Raw genomic sequence first — 22,744 nt, forward strand, 5'->3', positions numbered from 1 at the left:
ACATTAAACATTAGATTACCTTAGATATCAGTGTACATTAACATAAGCAGTATCATGTGATTTGATGATATACATATTCCATATTCCTTCATTTATTTAGTGCCTGTTGACATTAGAACTACTGTGGGAGCTGGGAGATGGAAAAGAAATACAAAGATACTTAACACAGCATAGTCTTTGTCCTCAAGCAACTTGTAGTCTGATTAGAACATGTTGATTTGTACATAAATAAGCCTGAATGTAGGAACTGTAATGTGAAATATAATGACAGTAATATGAAGGTGAATGTGTCTGCTTTTGAGAAATAGAAGGTTGGAGAACAGAATATCATTAGCAGTTTTATAGGAAAGGTCAAATATACAAACTAGTTTTTTTTTTAACCCAACTTTCTTTTCCTTAAGTGACAATTTCATATTATCCTTTGGGAGGATGTAGTCAAATAGGCATTAATTTTGATACTAGCAAATGTATTTTAAGTGATGTTTGTCATTATCCTTGATATTTTCTTTTTCCTGTTAATACTTATATATCTTTATGTTTTATTAAACTTTAAAAATTAAGATATGCCAGTATATGCAAATCTAAAGAGCTTAGTAATTTTCTAATCTTAAAAATAATCAGAATTTCCCAATTGAAGGTAGAGATATATAAGGATTACTTGTCATAATAAGGAAATCCTGCTATTTCAGAGGACTTTAAATTTCTTTAATTGAATGTTTGCATATCCAATGAAAAAATTGGTTCTTTTAAATATATAGTAGCTACAGTTTTAGTGAGAAATATCCTTGTTTTTTCATTATAGCCTATTTTCTAGCAGAAAAATGAGGCATAGTTTTGATGGTTTTTGTTAATTGTGCTGTGAAAAGGAGTATTAATTTGAGGATCAGAATCATAGATTTTTTTTTTAGCTAAAAGGAAGTTTAGCTAAGAGGACTGAATAAGACTAGATGTATTTGCTTACATTTAAAATCTAAAGTCACTTTTGAGATGTCTCTTCCAATGTCTTTTCTAAAATGAGAAACTCAAGTACCACAAGCAGCCATATTGAACACTGAATTTTTTTTCCTTTTAAAATATAAAATCAGATTTGAAGACAGAGAAATATGTAAAAATATTGACTGATTTTTCTTTCCTCCCTAGTTTGTAGCCTTTCATCTGGGAAATTTGGCACGTTACTTAGTGGTTCATGGGACACTACAGCTAAAGTCTGGCTCAATGACAAATGCATGATGACCTTACAGGTATGGTAATTCTGTGTAAATAGGCAAGATAATAAATAATTGAGTATCTTGAACTTTTGGGGGGGGGGGCAGGGCAGTAAGGGTTAAGTGACTTGCCCAGGGTCACACAGCTAGTGTCAAGTATCTGAGGATGGATTTGAACTCAGGTACTCCCGAGTCCAAGGCCAGTGCTTTATCCACTGCAACACCTAGCTGCCCCCTTTTCTTAAACTTTTATGTGATCATTCTTTGGCCCCTTACATTGATTCCAGTTTTATTCACAGGGTCATACAGCAGCAGTATGGGCAGTGAAGATATTACCAGAACAAGGTTTAATGTTGACTGGATCAGCAGATAAAACTATTAAACTTTGGAAAGCTGGAAGGTGTGAAAGAACATTCTCTGGTAAGAACAGGAAACAAATTTGCTATAGTTTATGTGAAACCATTCTACTTTGAAGATTAAGTTGGTATGCCTATCTACGGAAGGTATTGTAGGGACTGAAATTTAATATATGGAAAGTTAATTGGGTGACTCGCTGTAATTTTGGGGTCATGGAAATAATGAGGGACCTTTAGGTTCAAAGCTCTCTCCCCTCTGAACTGCTCTGTTAGATATTTCTCCCAGGCCGATACACCTTTATTTCCACAAAAAGATCAGATTTTAGTACTTGGGAATTAATTAAACAACAAAGGTGAAATTAATAAAAATCAAAGATAAGGAAATAGGGAAAAAAGAAATACAGATAAATTCTCTTAACTCTAAACTAAGTCTATGCAGTCCCCAGATTGTTTCCAATTAACCTAATTCAAAGGAATTTGTGTTCACTCACCACACCTGGGATGTCTGCAGTTGCTCGCACCACCGGAAAGGCAGGAGAGAGAGAACTAGGGTTCCAGAAGCACCTCAGCCTCCTCTCAGGGAATGTTCAATCTTCCTCCCCCAAAAGGGAAGGTCCTTCAAAAAATGCCTATGGAGAGTTCTCCTTCTGACCTCAGTAGCATAAGTAACTTCAGGGTGGGCTAGGTGTGGTCCCTCCCAAATGAGTCAGCTAAATTCCAATAATTTTTACCACATTCCCCCCTTTGTTTCTTCGAAAAACACATGTGGTTTGCTTGATGAAACAGTATTAAGTAGGTAGCATAGGGTAGTGAAAATAGTACTAGATTTGGAATTAATAACTGAATTTGAATCCAGCTTTTGTCACTAAGTTAGCTGTTACCTTATTTGCAAAATAAGTCATTTATCTCTGCACTTCTTTATGAACTTTATTACTTTGGCTATTTATGTAGTTAGGTTTGAAAGGGTCATAACCTGACCCCTGTTATAATACATAATGGAGAAAACTCAAAGTCTTTGCTATACTGATTTCTGTCTACATCTAGCTATCTGTCTATCTATCTGTCTTACAGTATTGTCATTGCTTTACTCTAACTGTAAACATAACACAACAGAAAATGCCAGGATTTGTTTATAAAGTGGTTCTTGAAGGTAGACTTTTTAAGCTTTAATTATTAAATAATTCTAAAAATTAAATGATTCTTCTCTGTTGTGAGAGTTGGAATGACGCCCCTGCTGGGAGGAACATTGCGAGCTCTGGCCTGAGGGGAGACATGTGACTTTAGCATCTAGAAGCTGGCCAGCCAGCACCTAGGAATTTTAAACAAAATAGCAATAAAAAAGATTTTTTATCTACTCTTTAGATTAATTTAGTTTTCAAAGTTAGCAGTTTTCTTGAGTAGCATTAGGAAAAGCTCAACTAAAAGTTATGGGGAAAATAGTAATGATGAGTGGCACTGTTTCATATTTAAAAGAAATACTTGGGATTTGGTAAGTTCTGGAAAAAATCAGTTTTCTTGCTAGCCTAGTTATGTTGTGCCTTAGCAACAGAAAATTGAATGTAGAAAGCACTTGAACTCCATATTAATGTGTTCTAAGGAATCCTTTGTAAGCCATATTTTAAAAAATGTGATAATTACACATTTTTTGCCAAGTGGCACAGCTTATATGCTTTCCAAAACTAGTAATGTGAAGCATACCACTGATTTCCTCATTCTTAAACTACCTTGTATTTAATTCTTTTTATTTGGTTGCATTTATTCTCTTCATATTTATTCTATAGCTATGTCCTTGCTGCCTCTCCCATATTAGAATGTAAAGTTCTTGTGAGTAGGAATTATTTCATTAAATGCTTGTATCCTCAGCATCTAATACAGAACTAGTCACACAGAAGGTATTTTGTAAAATCTTTATTGATTTATTGATGCATGGCAGTTGGCTTCATGAAGTCTTATTCTTTTTTGATGCTAATGATCTTGTCAGAGATTATATCATTGTGTTTTAGTAAAACATTTGATAAGGTTTGCCATACATAAGAGTTTACTGATTTGTTGTATTGCACACTAAAGCTCAGAACAATTCGGTCTTTGTAAAATCTGGTATTTAGGTGCTTTAACAAAGGGTAATTTTCCTCAGAATTTTTAGGTGGAAAATGTGAAGGGATGTTGAAAGAATACATATATATTTTTTTTGGTTTTTTGTTTTTTTTGCGGGGCAATGGGGGTTAAGTGATTTGCCCAGGGTCACACAGCTAGTAAGTGTCAAGTGTCTGAGGCCGGATTTGAACTCAGGTACTCCTGAATCCAGGGCCGGTGCTTTATCCACTGCGCCACCTAGCCGCCCCACATATATATTTTATATGAAGTATATGTAAGGTTCCTGATGTATTGTCAAAACTAAAATACAAACTGATTCCTTCATCTCTTCACAAATTAACCTCTTTTTCTCTAGGTCAGTTGTTACCATACTTTAATGTATTATGTAAATGTCATGTAACAATATAGCCATCAAACTACTGACACGCTGTTAATTTCCTTTTTCCTTATGAAGGTCATGAAGATTGTGTGAGAGGTTTAGCAATTCTAAATGAAACAGAATTTCTTTCCTGTGCAAATGATGCCAGTATTAGAAGATGGCAAATCACTGGCGAATGTCTTGAAGTATTTTATGGGCATACAAATTATATTTATAGTATATCTGTTTTCCCAAATTGTAAAGGTAAGATTCTCATGCTGTAACAAGAAAAGTGTAGTAATGGATGTTTTTTATAAAATATCTTTTTTAAAAAGTTTAACAAAGATTTATTTGATGTTTTATTAGTTTCATATCCTACTTAATACTTCAGTCTCTTGACAGAGAAAGGTGTGTGTTTTATATATCAATGCAAGCTAATGATTAATCACAAGATTAAAAGATTTGACCTCGGGGAGAAAAAAGATATGATTGGTTTATTGGTATGATCCATGTTTTTCTAATAGAATAGCTGGAAATATGGACTGTGAAATGAAGGAGCATAATACATTTTCTTTTTTGTTGTTGTTGTTGTTTTTTTTAGTGAGGCAATTGGGGTTAAGTGACTTGCCCAGGGTCACACAGCTAGTACATGTTAAGTGTCTGAGGCCAGATTTGAACTCAGGTATTCCTGACTCCAGGGCCGGTGCTCTATCCACTGTGCCACCTAGCTGCCCCTGAATTTTTTTTTTTAAACTTTCCTCACTTCTTTCTGCATTCCAGGAGAGAGCTACCTTACCCAGAACTTCTGTCTTGTTCCAGAGGCCAGAGCTAGTTAATGCTAGGATTGTTTTTATATTCAGGAGGACAAAGGGAGCTGGGGCCTTTACAGAGGCATATCCTAGACACTTCTGGTTATGTCAGTCATGAGTAGATAGAATAAACACAAGGGGGCAGCTACATGGTACAGTGGATAAAGCATCAACCCTGGATTCAGGAGGACCTGAATTCAGATCCAGCCTTAGACACTCGACATTTATTAGCTGTGTGACCTTGGGCAAGTCACTTACCTCTCATTGCCCCACAGAAAAAACAAACCAAAAAAAAAACCCCTCAGATAGAATAAACACAGTGGTTGGCAGAATCACTTTGGAATTCAGGGGCTACTTTTACAGACTGATTCATAATTATAGTATCCATAGCCTAACCCTGTACATCAGACTCCAAGGGAAGGAACCTAGTCTAATTGGAACAGTTTTATAAATTTATTATGTATAAGCGTTCATCTTAGTTATTGTAGCTAATTGTTCCTGTGTTAATTTTAGATTTTGTGACAACAGCAGAAGACAGATCTCTGAGAATCTGGAAACAAGGGGAATGTGCCCAAACAATCAGACTTCCAGCGCAATCTATTTGGTGCAGCTGTGTGCTAGAAAATGGTGACATTGTGGTTGGTGCGAGGTATTCAAATATCAGTTTAAAGTATTAAGCATTTACTGTGTGCCTAGACTTGCATTAAGTATTGTGAGATGTAATAGTTTGATATGAGTCTTGCTCAAATGATTTGCCCTTGAATTAGACTAACAAAAGTATACCTGAAAGTTAGTGAAAAGATAGCATTCTTACACTATGTGTAGTATATTGGAGTAACATACTCTTTCTTTTTTTCTGGTGGGGCAGTGAGGGCTAATTGACTTACCCAGGGTCACACAGCTGGTAAGTGTCAAGTGTCTGAGGCCGGATTTGAATTCAGGTCTTCCTGAATCCAGGGATGGTGCTCTATCCACTCCTCCACCTAGCTGCCCCTAACATACTCTTATAAAACAAATTGTACAGTACCAATGGTGCAAAAGGCATTTGAAAAGGTTCAGATCAGTATGGGCTAGCTAGCATGGTTAGAAAAAGCCTTGTGGAATAACTAAGACTTGAGTTTATAGTCCTGAAGGATAAAAGACATTTCTGGTGTAAACAGAATATGAAAAGGTGTGGGTTGGAAGTGAGCAGTGGGGACAGTAAAAAGACAGGCTTGACTGAAGTATACAAATGATACACTAGAGAGTATTTGAACAAGTAAAATGCAACTGAATTATTGAAAGCCTTGAAAGTTTGACAGACATATTTAGAATGATAGAATCCCTTATTTACAAGGTACCAAAGAAGTCATCTAGTCTACCCATTACCTGAACTGTTCATCTCCACTACAATAACTCCAAGCCTCTTGTTGGACATAACCCCTTCATTTTACAGATGAAGAAAACAAAACTTAGTGAGGTTATGTGACTTGACTGAGACTACACAGTTTTTGCTTGTCAGGACTAGAGCCTTTGTTTATTTAACCCCCTTTTTCTACTGATTGTAGCTGCAGGAATAGAAAGAAAGGAATTGTTTATTAGAAACCTTTCCAAGGCAAAAAGAACTTAGGCAATGACTGTATTAAGACGGATGAGTAAAAAGTTTATAGACTAGGTAATTGTAGAAAATGACAATGCTATTAAAAGAAATAGGAGGTGGCATAGTGGATAGAGCACCAGCCTTGGATTCAGGAGGACCTGAGTTCAAATCCAGCCTCAGACACTTAATACTTACTAGCTGTGTGACCCTGGGCAAGTCAGTTAACCCCAATTGCCTCACCAAAAAGAAAAAAAGAAATAGGAAAATCAGGAAAAGAGGCAAATATTGGGCAAAAGATGAGTTTGATTTTAGACTTGTTGAGGTTAATCTGGTAATAGATCAGCTACATAAAAATTGTCTTAACGAGAGATTGGAATTGGAACAAATCTCAGGTGGAGGAGACCTTAGGTAAAGTGGTGAAAGTGCTGGATTTAGTGACAGAACCTGGGTTCAAATTGGCTACCTACTGTGTGACTTAGGGCAGTTCTCTCTGTTGGAGGGATTGCAAAAAGCAGAGGACCAAGGATCTTGTGATACAGTAGAAAATTTTGGATTTGAAGTTTCAAGACTTCACATCACACCTCTGTTAATACCTGTAGGAGTTTCATTTTCTTCATCTGTGAAATGAAGAAGTTGGACAAGACAATCTGAGATCCTGTCCAGCTTTAAATCCTATGATCCTGTGACTTTCACAGCTAGGAGGCAGGATGAGGAAAAAGAGTAGACTAATAAGAACAAGAAAGAGTAGTTAAGAAACTTAGGATCAAGATAGTTATTTCATGTAAGTAAACAAATTTTAAGTGCTCCTGTGATGTCAGTGAGAATTGAAACAACTCAATGGAGTTTGGATTTGGTTTGGTAACAGTCCGGGTCGTGAGTTCAAGCCCAAACGAAGGGGGTTGAGGATCAGAGACGATTAATCATTGACACAGCAGCACCACCTTACATGAATAACTGTGTGCGTTTTATTATTGGGACAGCTCAGTATTTAAAGCAAAAAAAACACAAAGTAATAAAATAAAGTCTCTGCAAGAATAATTCTAAGAGAATAAGAGTAATTTTTCAACCTTTCAGCCTTGACCTGGCAGAACTTGTTCTAGGTCTAAACAGGGCAAAGTTAGTACAGCTGAATCTTTGGACCTTGGGAGACTGGCCAGGCATTGTCTCTGGAATTCAGGCTTTGACCACATAGTTTCCTAGGAGACTCTTGCTGCTTCAGTGACCACAGCCTGAATATGGGGAGGGGGAACTCAGTCAGAGGGGTGACAGAGAGCCCTCTGGGTTCGACACAAGTAACCTAAGTGTAGTGTAGTGTAGAGGAAGGAGATTTAAAAATAGATAGTAGGGAACAGTTAAGGAAGATGTAAATGGTGACAAATTAGAAGCAAGAGGAATTAATCACTCTTGCAAGAAGTTTAGTCTTAATAAGAAAAATAGGAGAGTGGGGTCAAATGACTTGGGATTTTTATTGTTAAAATAACTGAACTTACTAAGTATGTTTGAGGATAGAAGGAAAGATTAATGATGATTAAAAAATGTATCTTGGAAGGGACATGATGAGATTTTTTTTTTTTTTTGGTGAGGCAATTGGGGTTAAGTGACTTTCCTAGGGTCACACAGCTAGTAAGTATCAAGTATCTGAGGCCAGATTTGAACTCAGATCCTCCTGACTCCAGGGCTGGTGCTCTATCGACTACACCCCAGTGATGAGATTTTAGAGTAAGGTTGCAAAAGTTAGTTTTGGAGAACTGGCATTACTTTCAAGGAAGAAAAGATAGATGTAAAATCTCAGCTAAACAATCCACTATAAATTGTAGGAAATTTTATATGAAAAATTATTTTTTAATCATATCAAAATAGTGAGTAACTTAATAGATTTAGGAATCATACAATTTTAATGCTAGATCTTTAGCGATCCAAAGATTTTCAGTCAGTAAATCTGGGGCTTCAAGATCTGTCAGATAAGACCTTAATGTATCTAAGTTGTCATCACTATAATCTCCCTTCCCCAGATATGTCTTCCTCTGAAAAAAAGAGAGTATGCTCTTTCTGACTTGTTCATTTACATTGTTCATCAACATACATTAACATGAAGTAAAGTAAGTACATTTATTTATTTTACAGTGATGGTATTGTCAGAGTGTTTACAGAATCAGTGGAAAGGACAGCTAGTCCTGAAGAACTCCAGGCCTTTGAAAATGAACTTTCTCGGGCAACTATTGATTCAAAAACTGGTGATTTGGGGGATATTGATGCTGACCAGCTTCCAGGAAAAGAGCATCTCAACGAACCTGGTAAATAGTATTTCTTGGGCAAAACATCTTTGCCTTGTGTGGAAGGATTATGGATAATTCATATGGAGGTGACTTTATTAATTTTTCAAAATTGTAATTGAAATGCCAGATAGTAGCTCTTAATCACTAATTTGATATTTCATAATAAGTAAAAAGAATTTTTCTCGGTACATGTCTCTGAGGAGATAGAAACTTACATACTAAATATAAATTCATGTTTCCTGATTTTCTTTTTACTTTTCACTCTGAAGCTTTAGTAAATTTTATCTTTGCCAAGAAAGTACCAAATGGGGTCACAAAGAGTCAGACATGACTGAAAAATGACTTAACAACAATAACTTTGAAAAATGTCTCATTTCTGTTATTAAAGCTTCATTTTATACTATATAAAAATTGTTATTGAGAAGGGCTTTATGCATAGGTACTCCCCCTAAAGTGGTTTTTTTCATAAGTGAATCTCTCTGTGGTAAAAGTGTACTTTTTTACTACAGACATTCCATATGGCCAATGATATATCATTTATCACTTAATTGTTTTGAGGAATGTTCTATTTGTTTCTTTACCAAATTGATCTCTTTCTTATGTGATTCTGTCTAGCTCATAGTTGATATGAGACCATTGGCAAGTTATGTAACCATTCCAGGCTTCAGTTTTCTCACTCATAGAATTGAGGGTGTTGTGGACTGAGATTCTTTCCAGTTAAGGCTGCTTTGGTCATTAATTGCTTTGTTTGCAGACTTTTTTGTTACTTAAATTGTAAGTTCCCTGTTGGTATAGTTTCTTAAACTATTGTTTACAAGCCCCCAGCACATGACTAATTAATATTAGTTGAGTTAATTACTCTGCTGACAGGCTTAAAATATAAATAGATTCAAGTTAAAGTAAATTCTTAGCCTAAGGATAAGTTCAAGTTAGGGGGAAATTGGTGTTATTAGCCTAAATTTGGGGCTATATCATATGGTCTCTCAAAACATGCTTTATTATTGTCCATTGTTAGAGACTATAAGGGGAGATTTTGTGGCATAAAATATAGCCTAACAAATAAATATTTTATCAGTTTAGCCCAGAAAGTGTAGATAGGCAGTAAAATATAATCTTATTTTTTGTTTTGTTTACTGGTCATGTCCATTATTTGTTCAGTATGAATGGCCATCTGAAATTGACTACAGTCACATTTTGTTGTTTTATTTAAAAACCAGAAAAGATATTCAAGATAAAGTGTGTTAAATTTTCCATATACATTTAAGGATTGAGAATCTTTGTTTCTAACAGTATGTTTTGTTCTTCAGTATTTGTGATGCTTTAAATTTTCTTTTCAAGGTACTAGAGAAGGACAGACCCGTCTGATAAAAGATGGGGAGAAAGTTGAAGCCTATCAGTGGAGTGTTAGTGATGGAAGGTGGTTGAAGATTGGTGATGTTGTTGGCTCATCTGGAGCTAATCAGCAAACGTCTGGAAGAGTTTTATATGAAGGAAAAGTATGTTAACCATTGTTCTATTACTGATTTTTAGGCAATTAGAAGTTATCTCTGCCCCTAACTTACTTGAGCAACCAGTATAGATTTCTGCAGGTGTGAGGTTTTTTTAAAAAAAATGTTTCATAAAGAAGCAAACTTTTTATTGTATTTTTCTCTCTCTCATATTTTCTAGCATAGATCTTATTTCTTTCTAGATATAGACATTTTAGTTCAGGGATCCCAACATTTTTGTGGTGAGGACCTGCAGTGCCCTTCACAAGCAATTGACATTTAAATCAGGGAGATGTGGAGGTAGCCAATAGGTTGCTCTCTTACAGGGCCAATATTTGAAATGCCAGAATCATTTGATTATGGTCAACATGTTCAGGACTCCTGCCGTTGATTTTTAAGAGTACAAAAAAAGGTGAAGGTGGATTGGGAGGGTGGAAGGGAAATGTGTAGATGCAGCAATTGGTTATAGGGTTATCCACTTAGTTTTTTACTGTATATATTAGCATAGGAGGATATCATTTCAGTATAAGCACAATCAGCATTACCATCTGTGACCTATATATCAGAAAGATTTGGATCTGTTGAATTTTTCAGATTATGATCCTTTAGCTTGATTATGAATTTCTTTTATTTTAATTAGCAATATGGACAATATTATACAAATATGCTATTATAGAGTAAAATTCCTATGCCATTGAGCAAAAAGCATGGTTTTGTTTGCTTTATATTTTATAAATTTCTTAGCTCCTATTTGTGCATACTTCTGTAAAGAATAAGCCTATGGCCAAGTTTTAGTTTTGAGAGACTTGGTTTTGCAAAGAACTTTGCAAACCTTAAGCTGCTATACGCTTAAGTTAGCTATTAGTAGACAGGTAGGTGGTGCAGTAGATGAGAGTGCTTTACCTGAAATCAGGAAGACCTAAGTACATATCCTGCCTGAGACACTTAATGGCTTTGTGGCTTTAGGCAGATCACTTTACCGGTTTGTTTCAGTTTCCTGTAACATCTACCTCCCAGGGTTATTGGGAGAGTCAAGTGAGAGAATATTTGTAAAACTCTTTGCAAACCTTAAAGTAGTATACGAATAATAGCTATTTTTTTCCAGGCCTCATAGTTAGTATTTTATAATTGTCATTAAGGAGATCTGGGTACAAACCCTGCCTTTGATATTTACTAGTTGTGTGACTGGGAGGAAAGTTACTTAAGCTTTTAAAAGCTCAGTTTTCTAGTCCAAAAAATGAAAATAATAAAATTTTAAGTAATTATCTCAGGGTTGCTATGTGGCTTAAATGAGATGACACAATAAAGTACTCTGCAAACCTTGAAGTGTATGTAAATGTTTGTTATTAGTAATAAAGTAAACTTGTATTCATGCTTCTAAAAAATTAATATGCTTTGAAAGTCAGAAATGTAAGGTACTGGATAAAAATGCTAATAGAACTTGATGTTTAAAAAAACAACTGTTTAGACACTTGTAATTTTTCATACTTGCTCTAATTTATGTAACATTAGATTAAAGGTGAAAAAAACAATTATTGTCAAACCATTTCCCCTTTGTATTTATTTTTAAAGGAATTTGATTATGTTTTTACCATTGATGTCAATGAAAGCGGGCCTTCCTATAAATTGCCATATAATACCAGTGATGATCCTTGGTTGACAGCATACAACTTTTTGCAGAAGAATGACCTAAACCCCATGTTTTTGGATCAAGTGGCCAAATTTATTATTGATAACACAAAAGGGCAGACATTAGGACATGTGAACACTGACTTTTCAGATCCATTTACAGGTAAGGGTAGAGGCAAATTATATCTCTATTAGTAATGGTTGACTTTTTTTTTTTAATTGAGGAAAAGGGTTCCTCTTCTTTGGCCTGTTTAAGAGATCTAACAAATTATTTTGAAAACTTTAGCCTCATGACAGGTTGATAAATATGTGAATTTATAGTAATGAACTTTATAGTAATGAAGTTCTATAGTGTGGTTTCCATTTAGAAACAGCTGCAAATCCCTTCAAAAATATTTAACTACATCTGGATTATCTAGAATTTATTTAAAAAATTTCTTCAAAGTGATAGTATATCAGATTATTGTCTCAAATTGTAAAAGGTTTCAAAATGAGATTCCTTGAAGTTATAATAAAACCTCAGGAATGAAAATTTTGAAATGTAGATCTTTTTTCCCCCATAAAACTATTTTATTGTTTTTCAGTTACATGTAGAGATAGTTTGCAACATTTGTTTTTAGAAGATTTCTAGTTTCAATTTTTTCTCCTTCCCCCCTCCTCAAGACAGCTAGCAACCTGATATAGGTTATATATGTACAATCACATTAAACATATTTCTGCATTAGTCATGCTGTGCAAGAAGAATCAGAGCAAAATGGAAAAACCTCAAAAAAGAAAACCAAAAAATAGAGATAGTACGGTTCAATCTGCATCTAGATTCCAGAAATGTAGTTCTTATATAAAACATTTTAATAAGTCTGTTGTCTACCACAGCAGGAATTAGGCACAAGCAAATAAAATAGAACAGATAGGATTTTCACCCTACAAGTTTTTGTCATTACTTTATAACTCTGAGGGGGTTTCCCACAGAGAACATGTTATCTCAATGGTGATCAGATTCTTTGGGCATCCAAACAAATGTCTGTTTAATGTGTGATGTAAGTGAACTTCAATAATAATAATATTAGCCTTAGTTTTAAGTCAGGGGAAGAGGGTCATTTGATACAAGAAAAGCAGGAGGAAGAAAATTTAATTGTTCTTATCCTGAGTGCAAGGTTTAGAATTAAGCTGAATTTTTAAATGAATTTTTTTTTTTTTAGTGAGGCAGTTAAGTGACTTGCCCAGGATCACACAGCTAGTAAGTGTTAAATGTCTGAGGCTGGATTTGAACTCAGGTACTCCTGACTCCAGGGCCGGTGCTCTATCCACTGTGCCACCTAGCTGCCCCTGAATTTTTTTTTTTAAACTTTCCTCACTTCTTTCTGCATTCCTTCCTTGACCCCTTCTTAATGCTTATCTTTTCTAGGCCCATATATGCATGATCTACTTACATTGTATTAAAGGCCTCACTGAATTCCTAACTAGGTCTGCTTCCCAGATTTGTTTCTTGATTCAAATTTGTATCTTTCCTTCAACAGTTAAAACTTCACATTTCCTAAATATTAATAATCTCAGGTGCCAGAGATGCAGTCTAATTGAAGGAATTCATATTTATGTCTTAGTCCTTTGGAAGTACCTGCATTTCTAAAACAAAAAGAAAGATAATTGGTAACCAAACCACTCTATCTGGTAGAATTTTAGAGGGTTGGCCATAGGAATCAGGAAGACTTGGGTTCAGATCCTGTTTCTGTCACATACTGGTCAGGTCATTTAACCATTCGGTGCTTTAGGCAGCTCTCTAAGACTAAGTCAAAGAGCAGGTGCTGACCTGCATTAGTGGAGGAAGTTTCCGTATCCAGTAGTTCCCCATCCTTTTCCATTTTCAGGCCAGTCTTCTCTCAGAACAAATTCTTGAAAGCTCCAAATTTTAAAATGGATATAACAGAGGAGGTGGAGCTTGTTTTATGCTAACTGTTCCTAATGTGCACCTGAGTAAATAAACTTTTTAAAAAACAACTTAAGGCTAGCTGACTAAACAATTCTCAACAGATAATTGGGGTTGTGGGGGTGGGGAGAGGGAGACACAGCAATGGCATTTGAGAATCCCCCCTCATGGGGGCATTATAACTAAGCTCTGGGGACACACACATAAACCATGTGAGCTGAGGATCCTTATCCAAACTCTCCCACTGATGGGTCAGGGCCCCAGAGCTTAAATGAGATAATATTTATAAAGCACTTAGTACAGTGTCTGGGATATAGTAGGCACTTAATAAATGCTTCTAGAGCTATCAGCTTGAATTCCTGTAATTGGAAATTAACTTTAATTCCACTTTTATCTGTTTCAAAATTCTTGAAATAAAAGTCAGGATTGTTCTGCCTAACAATCGAAGAACTTGGTACTTTTTCAGTCTTGGTGCTCATACATCAAACCCTGCTGTAAAGCATTGACAGGGCATAAGAGCCCTTGGGTATTGTAGCTGCATTCAGTATAACTCACTTTATCACTAGAATTCTCATTGAGTTCTTTTCACTTGCAAAATTGTTTTTTGTAGTTAGATAGCTTTTCTGGGGGGAGGGTGGTCAATGATATAATTATGCATTCAGTAAATAGTTTAGCACCTACTATGTGAAGAGCACTGTATACAAAGTAAAAAATGATCTATAGATACATAGTTCTTACCTTCAGGAAGCCGTCTTACGTTGTTCAGTTTCCTTATGTTTGATTTTTAAACTTATATCTTTTCCTAAGTAAGTAGACTTTGTGAAAAAACATTACAGAGCAGAATTATGGTATAACTTTTATTAATTTGCTCGATGATGCAGGTTTTCATTTTTGTTTTTAAACTCTACAGGTGGTGGCCGTTATGTTCCTGGTTCTTCTTCTGGATCAGACACGTTAGCTACTACAGATCCTTTTACAGGTAAAGGGCAGGCTTGTTGATATTTTGCCCCTGAGTATGTAATACTTTTTGGTTTAAAAAGTATTAGAGAAATGATCTATTCATATAGTATCTCGTTAAAATTTATATTCCTAACATTGGACTCTAATCATCTTTCTGCTAGATCCTTTGATTGGTTATGCTGCTGTCACTTAAATCGACATATTATCAAAATTCATTACCTTCTCCAGCAAACCTCACCTCATTTCTATTACCTCATCTTGGAAGCTCCTCCAGGTTCATAAGATTTGGGATCATCTTTTTTTTTTTTTTTAAGTGAGGCAATCGGGATTAAGTGACTTGCCCAGGGTCACACAGCTAGTAAGTGTTAAGTGTCTGAGGCTGGATTTGAACTCAGGTACTCCTGACTCCAGGGCTGGTGCTCTATCCACTGCGCCACCTAGCTGCCCCGATTTGGGATCATCTTTGACTCATTTTTCTATTTATTTTCTTTTTTTTTTTTTTTTTTTTTTTTTTTTGTTTTTGTTTTTTTTGTTTTTGCGGGGCAATGAGGGTTAAGTGACTTTCCCAGGGTCACACAGCTAGTAAGTGTCAAGTGTTTGAGTCCGGATTTGAACTCAGGTACTCCTGAATCCAGGGCCGGTGCTTTATCCACTGTTCCACCTAGCTGCCCCTTCTATTTATTTTCAAGAAGCAGTCCATTTAAAAAGTCAACAAGCGCTTATTAAGTACTTAATGTGCCAGGTACTGTGCTAAGAATTGGGGTTACAAAGAAAAGCAAAAACAAGTATTTATTGAATTTCTTCCTTTTTTCAGAAGTAGGTATATTTCAATCTCTTAGCTAACTCATGTTTGGCTTTTGTAGAAGCACTTTCACCTTAAAATCCATCATATGTGCAACTACAAGTATTATCCTATCTTAGCAGCCAATCATATCTATTAATTTATTCATAATACTGCTCAAATTCCATGTTGTGTTGGAAGTATTTCCATAATAACTTTTTTCCAGTCAGCAATTCAATTCAAAAACCACTTACTTACTGGTCATTCGGGGCAGCTAGATGGCGCAGTGGTAAAGCACTGGCCCTGGATTCAGGAGTACCTGAGTTCAAATCCGGGCCTCAGACACTTGACACTTACTAGCTGTGTGACCCTGGGCAAGTCACTTAACCCTCATTGCCCTGCAAAAAAACAAAACAAAAAAACAAAACTTACTGGTCATTCATCTGATTTCCTGAGATGTTTTGTAAATGTAATTTTACATGGTGCTAAGAGACCCATTTTGGAAAAAGTCATGGTTCCACTGAAATATTTAAATATATGTATTTTGTACCTATGTGGTATTGTTAAAAAATCATGTGAAATACAAAAAAAAAGTGCCACATAAGAAATAGTTTTTACTTGAATATAAAATAATTTATGAGTATATGTTACTAATTCCAGTATTATGTTTTAGGTTCAGGTCGTTATCTTCCTAGTTCATCAACAAGTACTGCAGTACCTTCAGCTGGAGTTGACCGATTTATAGGTAAATTCTTTTAAATGTACCTAAATCTTTTAAGTCTTTAAAAAAATTGTCTTTCAACAATATTTTCCAAAACCAGTTTTTCTTTTTCCTTCTTTTTTTTTTCCTTTTTTCCAGGCAATGGGGGTTAAGTGACTTGCCCAGGGTCACACAGCTAGTTAAGTGTCAAGTGTCTGAGGCCGGATTTGAACTCGGGTACTCCTGAATTCAGGGCCAGTGCTTTAACCACTGCGCCATCTAGCTGCCCCCCTTTCCTTCTTAATAAAGAGCTTACATTCCCCTTTATTACTTAGCAAACCAAACTCCAACTGCTTTGCCTAGTTTTCAAGGACTTTAACAATAAGCATCACTTTCTCTATGATATTATTTTGCTAAGTTTACTCTGTCAGTCAATAAACATTTTTCAAAGGGCTTACTATCTGCTAGGTACTGTGCTGAGCATTAGGGATAAGGAAAAAGATAGTTTCAGCCCTTAAGGTGTTTTCATTCTCTCAGGGGATATGTAAATCACAAATAGAATGAAAGGAAAACAGTTTTAGAGGGGAAAGGCATTAGTAGCAGGAGGGATCAGGAAAAGCCTGCAGAAGATGGGATTTGAGCTGAATCTTGAAGGAAGCCAGGGAAACTGAGACACAAAGATAAAGAAGGGAAAGAGTATATTATAGGTGTAGGGGACAGCCAGTACAAAGGCATGGAAATGGTTTGATTGACTACTTCACTGATTTTATATAAGCCATTCTCATCCTAACTTCTGTTCACAGTTCATCATTTCTCCTAACTGAAATGCCATTTTCCCTTCCTCTTTCTCTTCCTCTAGTTAAATTCTTCTTTTCTAGTTCTAATCCAACTTCCACCATGAAGCCTTCCCTGCTTTTTACCAGCCCACAGTAACCACACAGTTCTTTGAACTCCTTAATATGATTAATAACCTAGTGTTTTAATGGTGTTTGCTCATAATTGGTTTTATGTTAAAGTCTTAGCTCCTCAATAAGATTTAAAAATCTTGAAGGGTAGGCAGAGACCATTTCAACTGCTTATTTGTTTCATCTCAAAATACCTAGCATAATTGCTTAGTCTATATTTAGATATTCAATAACTAACTGATATTAGGGGGGGAAATACCCGACAAAACCTGTTGTCTGCAGAACACGCTAGGTGCTAGGGATAATACAAAGTTTTGGTATGAAATAATCTTTGCCCTCATTCTTTTTTTTTCCCCCGGGGCAATGAGGGTTAAGTGACTTGCCCAGTGTCACACAGCTAGTAAGTGTCAAGTGTCTGAGACTGGATGTGAACACAGCTCCTCCTGAATCCAGGGCTGGTGCTTTATCCACCCTCATTGAGTCTTTAGATTAATATTCCATAATATCTTTGTTTTTTTTCTTTTCTTTTTTTTTTTTGTGGGGCAATGAGGGTTAAGTGACTTTCCCAGGGTCACACAGCTAGTAAGTTTCAAATGTCTGAGGTCACATTTGAACTCAGGTCCTCTTGAAACCAGGGCCTGTGCTCTATCCACTGTGCCACCTAGCTGCCCCATAATATCTTTGTAGGACAGAATAACTATTGAAACTATTGAGGAACTAAAAAATATAGGAAAACACTTTTATTTGTTCTTGTGCATAGTAAGTATTGGTACATTTGGAGTACCAAATTTCTGCTTTATTTTACATATTATTTTTGTTTCAAGGGAGAGAAAGCTTCCTTATTTTCTTTGGTAGTAGACTCAGTTTAAGTGCATATTTAACTAGTATAAAATAGAGTAAACAATTGATTACACTTCAATGGCTTGGGTCTATAATCTCAGTGATGAGGGTCCTCCTTCATTTATGGATCACCAAAAAAATCCTGCCCCCTCATTCTATGTGATTCTTGTCCATTTACATAAGTCTTTCATGGCCAAGTTCTACCTCATCTTTGATCCTATTTTCCCCAATATTGGTTAAAAATACCATAAAGAAATTTACTCCTTTGCATTAGGACCTCTAGTTTACATTGCTTGTTTTCTGTATTTTGCATTTCAGCGTTCAGCTAAAGCCAATATATATTGCTAACTCCCTTGTTGGATTTTTTTTTACTATGAATTATTCTGTATATCTCTTGCTGTTATATGTCTTAAATTGTTGTGACTATTGTGGCCAATATAGACATTTTTCTCTTTCCAGTTTACCACCTTTTTTATTAGAATTGTAAAACTGGGCAAATATTTTTACCAGACTTTGCTTATTAGTAAGTTCCTTGCTAGGGATGGCGTATATATCATTCCCATATTTGAAGTCAAGGTCCAGAAATGAAAATTCTGTTCATTGACACTATCGTCTTTTTTAAAGTAATTTTTAATTTTTTTGCTTCTCTTAAGGAAAACTCGACACCCAAAAAAGGGAGAATATTTCCAAGTACAAAACACAGAAAAATAGAATTATATTTGAAACCACAACTCTATCACATGTAGCTTATTTTTTTAAGTATATAATAAATTTAACACAGTTTCAAAACTGTCAGTCAACAAGTACTTATTAAATACTTAATATGCCGGGTGTTGTGCTATGAATCGGGGTTACAAAGAAAAAAAAAAAAAACAAGGTCTTTGGCCAAAAAAAGCTCCCATTCTAATGGAGGAAACAACATGCAAAAATTATGTACATATAATTTATATGCAGTGTTAAATAAGAGGTAACCTTAGGTCTTGTTGCTAGATTGTATACTATGTAGAAGGGAGTGAAGTTGAAGAGAAACGAAGAAAGTGGAAAGGCTTAAAGAGCAAAACAAAGGACTTTATATTTGATCCTTGAGGTAATGGGGAATATTGGAGTTTGTATATGTGTGGGGAGGTGACATGATTAGACCTGCTATTTAAGATCACTGGCAGCAGAGTGAAGGATAGATTAGAATGGAGAGAGACTTGGAAGGGAGACCAATACAAAGGCTGTTGCAATAGTCCAGGTGTGAGGTGACAAGTGCCTGCACCAGGGTGTCTGTCAGCTGTATGAATGGAGAGAAAGGGACATAAAGAGATGTGAAGGAAGAAACAAACTTGGCACCAAATTGGATATGTAGGGCAAGTGCAAGTGAGAAATTCATGATCACAAGGAGGTTGCAACCCTGGGTGAATGAAGATTGTGTTAACTTTGATAATTTTAGGGAAATTGGGAGGAGTGTAGGGCTTGGGAGGAAAGATAATGAGGCAAGCAAAACAAATCCACAAAATGAATGGCTTTCTCTAAAAAGGTATGTCTTGTTCTGTACATCTAATATCTGCTTTCTATTAAAAGTTGGGCAGCATGCTTCATCATTGGACCACTGAAGTAGTAGTTCTAAAGTCTTTCAAAGTTGTTTTTCCTTTAGTTTTGTAGTCATTGTGTAAATTGTTCTTCTAGTTCTTCTCATTTTACTTTATATCATTTTATATAAGTCTTCCCAGATATTTTTGAATCCATCCTCTTTGTCATTTTGACAGTATTTAAACCAGTATGTCATTTCTGAATTCTGCCCTAAGTTCAGTCAGCATTTGTGTCCTTAACATATGTTACATTTCTTGTCCAGAACTTTTAAACTTTTAGTAATGCCTTCATGATTTTCTTTTTGTCATATCATTTTGTCCATATGAACCAACAGACATGAGCAGTATCAGGTTTGGATCCACATCATCATTCCTTAGAGTGTAAGAAGATCATTCTTCATCAGAGGATCTGATACTTTTTTCTGTAGAAAGAACTGTTTATCATTTATTTAGCTTGAAATGGTCAGGTCCTTCTCTTTCTCCTCCTTACCAGATTTTTCTACCCTTTAACCTCTAGATACATCAGGGTTCAACTCTGCTTCAGATTGTCTCTTGTTTTTACCTTTTTGGTGACACATTTTTAAAGGACTCTTTGTTCTTCCTGATACTGTGAAAAGGTATTCTCTAAGTCTGTTTACCTTCAACCTTAGAGGCAGTTCAACCTGTACTTTTGAGTATAAATAGCAACAGAAAGACTAATAATAAGCATTTCACTGCACACTTGTCTTCTTCATACTTCTATGAGGTCCTTCATCTCTGTTATTTCTATTGGTAGCTCTTTTAATCTCACATGGTGACTAGCATCAGTAAATAGCATTTTTTTTTTCTGTGCTACTTCCTGCATGGAAATCAACAACCTATTTAAACCTATTGTGTATGTTCTCAGAATGAATTGACTTAAGGGCTTCATGGCAAGTTGTCTATTGGCTTGTTTTCCATTCTAGATTTTTAAAACCATACTGCTAGTTTTCCATCATCATTTCCCATAATATTTTATAAATGAATTTATACTTTAGACCTCTTTTGCCCATGGCTGACAAATCTTTTTTCTTTAGCAAAGAGATTGTTTGCTGGTTGAGTTAGGGGTGGGGGGGGTCCTGTCTTTTGAACTCTTCATTTTAGTGACTGATCAGTTAAACATCTCTGAGAAATTCACAATCAATGTTTTAACTTTTGTCCATTTCCCCTTTTGAGAAGCAACAACTTAAAAATAGGTCATTTTGTAGCTGCTGTAAATTGCATTCAGTGTCTTCTCATCTTTTCCTTTTTTTTTTTAGTGAGGCAATTGGGGTTAAGTGACTTGCCCAAGGTCACACAGCTAGTAACTGTTAAGTGTCTGAGGCCGGATTTGAACTCAGGTACTCCTCATTCCAGGGCCAGTGCTCTATCCACTGTGCCACCTAGCTGCCCCATCTTTTCCTTTCTAATGTAGTGATTTAAACTTTTGAGCTCATTGGTAAATGACTCACATTTCAGTAACTAGACGTTTTTTGTCTGCAAAGATATAGTCAACATTTAAAAATTTTTGTTTGTCCTCTCCAATGCCTTCTCACTATTTTCAAAGAAAGTATTCATAATACATAAGTTATAGATTGCAAGCCAGAAGAGTGTAAGGCTTCTGAGTAGTATCTATGCCTCTAGAGTCTTTAAATTCTTACTTGTGAAACGATTTCCAATATAGTTTTTGCTGTCCTCCCCTATGCCCACCTTCATGTTGGAGTCACCAATTATCAAGGTATGTTATGTTGACTTAGTTTGAAGCATCTTGTAAGATTCTTTCTAGATTTTTCTCACCTCCTTCCTTATCAAGGATTGTACATAAGTTGCATTTAGTGGGGTTTTTTTTGGTTACAAATTACTGGTAAATTTTGTTAGTAGTCTTGGAATTTGTATTTATCTTTCAGAATGTAAGTGACCGATTAAAAGTTTATCGAGTATTAAATGTCTGCTCTTAGGAAGGCATGAGGGATTAAAAAAAAAATAAAAAGATGTGTTTTGTTGAGTTAGAAGAAACAGTACACCAAGTGGTAAATTTGCTTTTCTGCTTTCCTGTGGTAGCTTACATTCTTTGTAATGAGTGGCTTAAGAGTCCTGCCTCCCACTTTTTAGTACCCTATGAGCTTTGTCGGGTATAAGCAATAAGTGATTTAGAAGGGAAAAAATCCACAGAGCCTGGAGTTTTAAGTAAAGGTTTTTTGAAAATAATAGTAGCTTTCTGTCTCACATTTCTTTTGTAATCTATTAATGTATTAGTTACCTTGAAGTCACACATTATGCAAATGTCAAAAGTTTAAGCAGCAGAGTGGTTCTTCTCCGTTTATATTTCTTCCCCAGTTCATTATTAGAATATATGCTATAACTAATACAAGCAAATGGTCTTTAATATTTATCGAATTATGAACATTTTAAAAATAGTTTTTATTATTTGAACAATTGAAAATTTGAATTTCGGGAATAAAAATATTGGAATGAAAAAACCATTAAAAATCTGCTTACAATAATCTTCATTACAATAATCTTTTTAATAGGTAGTGGTGTCTTCCAATCAGCTCCACTTAAAACACTAAATATATATTTTCCCAAGAAGGAAGCTGTCACATTTGACCAGGCCAACCTGACACAAATATTGGGTAAGTGTGGTTTTATCATTAAATTCAATACATGTATCATTAAGCATCTTAATTTAGGTAATCTAGTGATTAGATCAGGGATTACTTACTTTGAAAATATTTGTTAACTTAATCAAGTTTACTTATCCTCACAATGACTACATTATAGGTAGTATTCTCTATAAAATAGAAATGAAGGAATTAAGGTTGACAATTTTTTATTTGAGAGTCAACTCCTAAAGATAGTCTATGATCCCCTATCTAGCAAATGTTTTAGGTGGATTCAAATTCAGACCTTTCTTGACACCAGATCCAGAGTTTTTTGTACTACAACAAACAATGCCTCACTATGATTAAAGAAAGTAATAAAAATGAAAACATTTAATTGTTTTTGGATTTGTTAGGGGGGAATATAGACTACTAACTGAAGGAAGTTTTTCCCCCCCTTAGATCAAATCTGTAGTTTCTGTAGATTGAAAGTACAGAAGTAGAAAGCAAAACACTTTAGAAGTTCTTGGGAAATGATGGGTAAATGACAAGTACATATGAAGTTCATTCCCCTAAACCATACTCCCCCTTCTTTCCCAAGATTTTTAATCTTTGCCATGGACTGAATGGACTCCAAGGTCCTTCCCTTCCAATGCTAAAATCCTATGTA

At 35.4% G+C, this 22,744-nt stretch overlaps 1 protein-coding gene across 2 annotated transcripts in view; it reads left to right on the forward strand.

Moving 5' to 3' along the window:
* Positions 1-22,744, forward strand: part of PLAA (phospholipase A2 activating protein) — a 33,926-nt gene that overhangs the window by 8,662 nt on the left and 2,520 nt on the right. For both annotated transcript variants that reach the window (XM_043977189.1, XM_043977190.1), the window contains exons 3-12: positions 1,141-1,241; positions 1,505-1,625; positions 4,110-4,277; positions 5,336-5,471; positions 8,526-8,695; positions 10,016-10,173; positions 11,737-11,956; positions 14,628-14,696; positions 16,132-16,203; positions 22,006-22,107. In XM_043977189.1, coding sequence (XP_043833124.1) covers positions 1,141-1,241; positions 1,505-1,625; positions 4,110-4,277; positions 5,336-5,471; positions 8,526-8,695; positions 10,016-10,173; positions 11,737-11,956; positions 14,628-14,696; positions 16,132-16,203; positions 22,006-22,107 — 1,317 coding nt within the window. The remainder of the gene's footprint in view (positions 1-1,140; positions 1,242-1,504; positions 1,626-4,109; positions 4,278-5,335; positions 5,472-8,525; positions 8,696-10,015; positions 10,174-11,736; positions 11,957-14,627; positions 14,697-16,131; positions 16,204-22,005; positions 22,108-22,744) is intronic.

This window comes from Dromiciops gliroides, chromosome 1 (genome assembly GCF_019393635.1).
Source record: "Dromiciops gliroides isolate mDroGli1 chromosome 1, mDroGli1.pri, whole genome shotgun sequence".
Classification (NCBI taxonomy): Eukaryota; Metazoa; Chordata; class Mammalia; order Microbiotheria; family Microbiotheriidae; genus Dromiciops; species Dromiciops gliroides.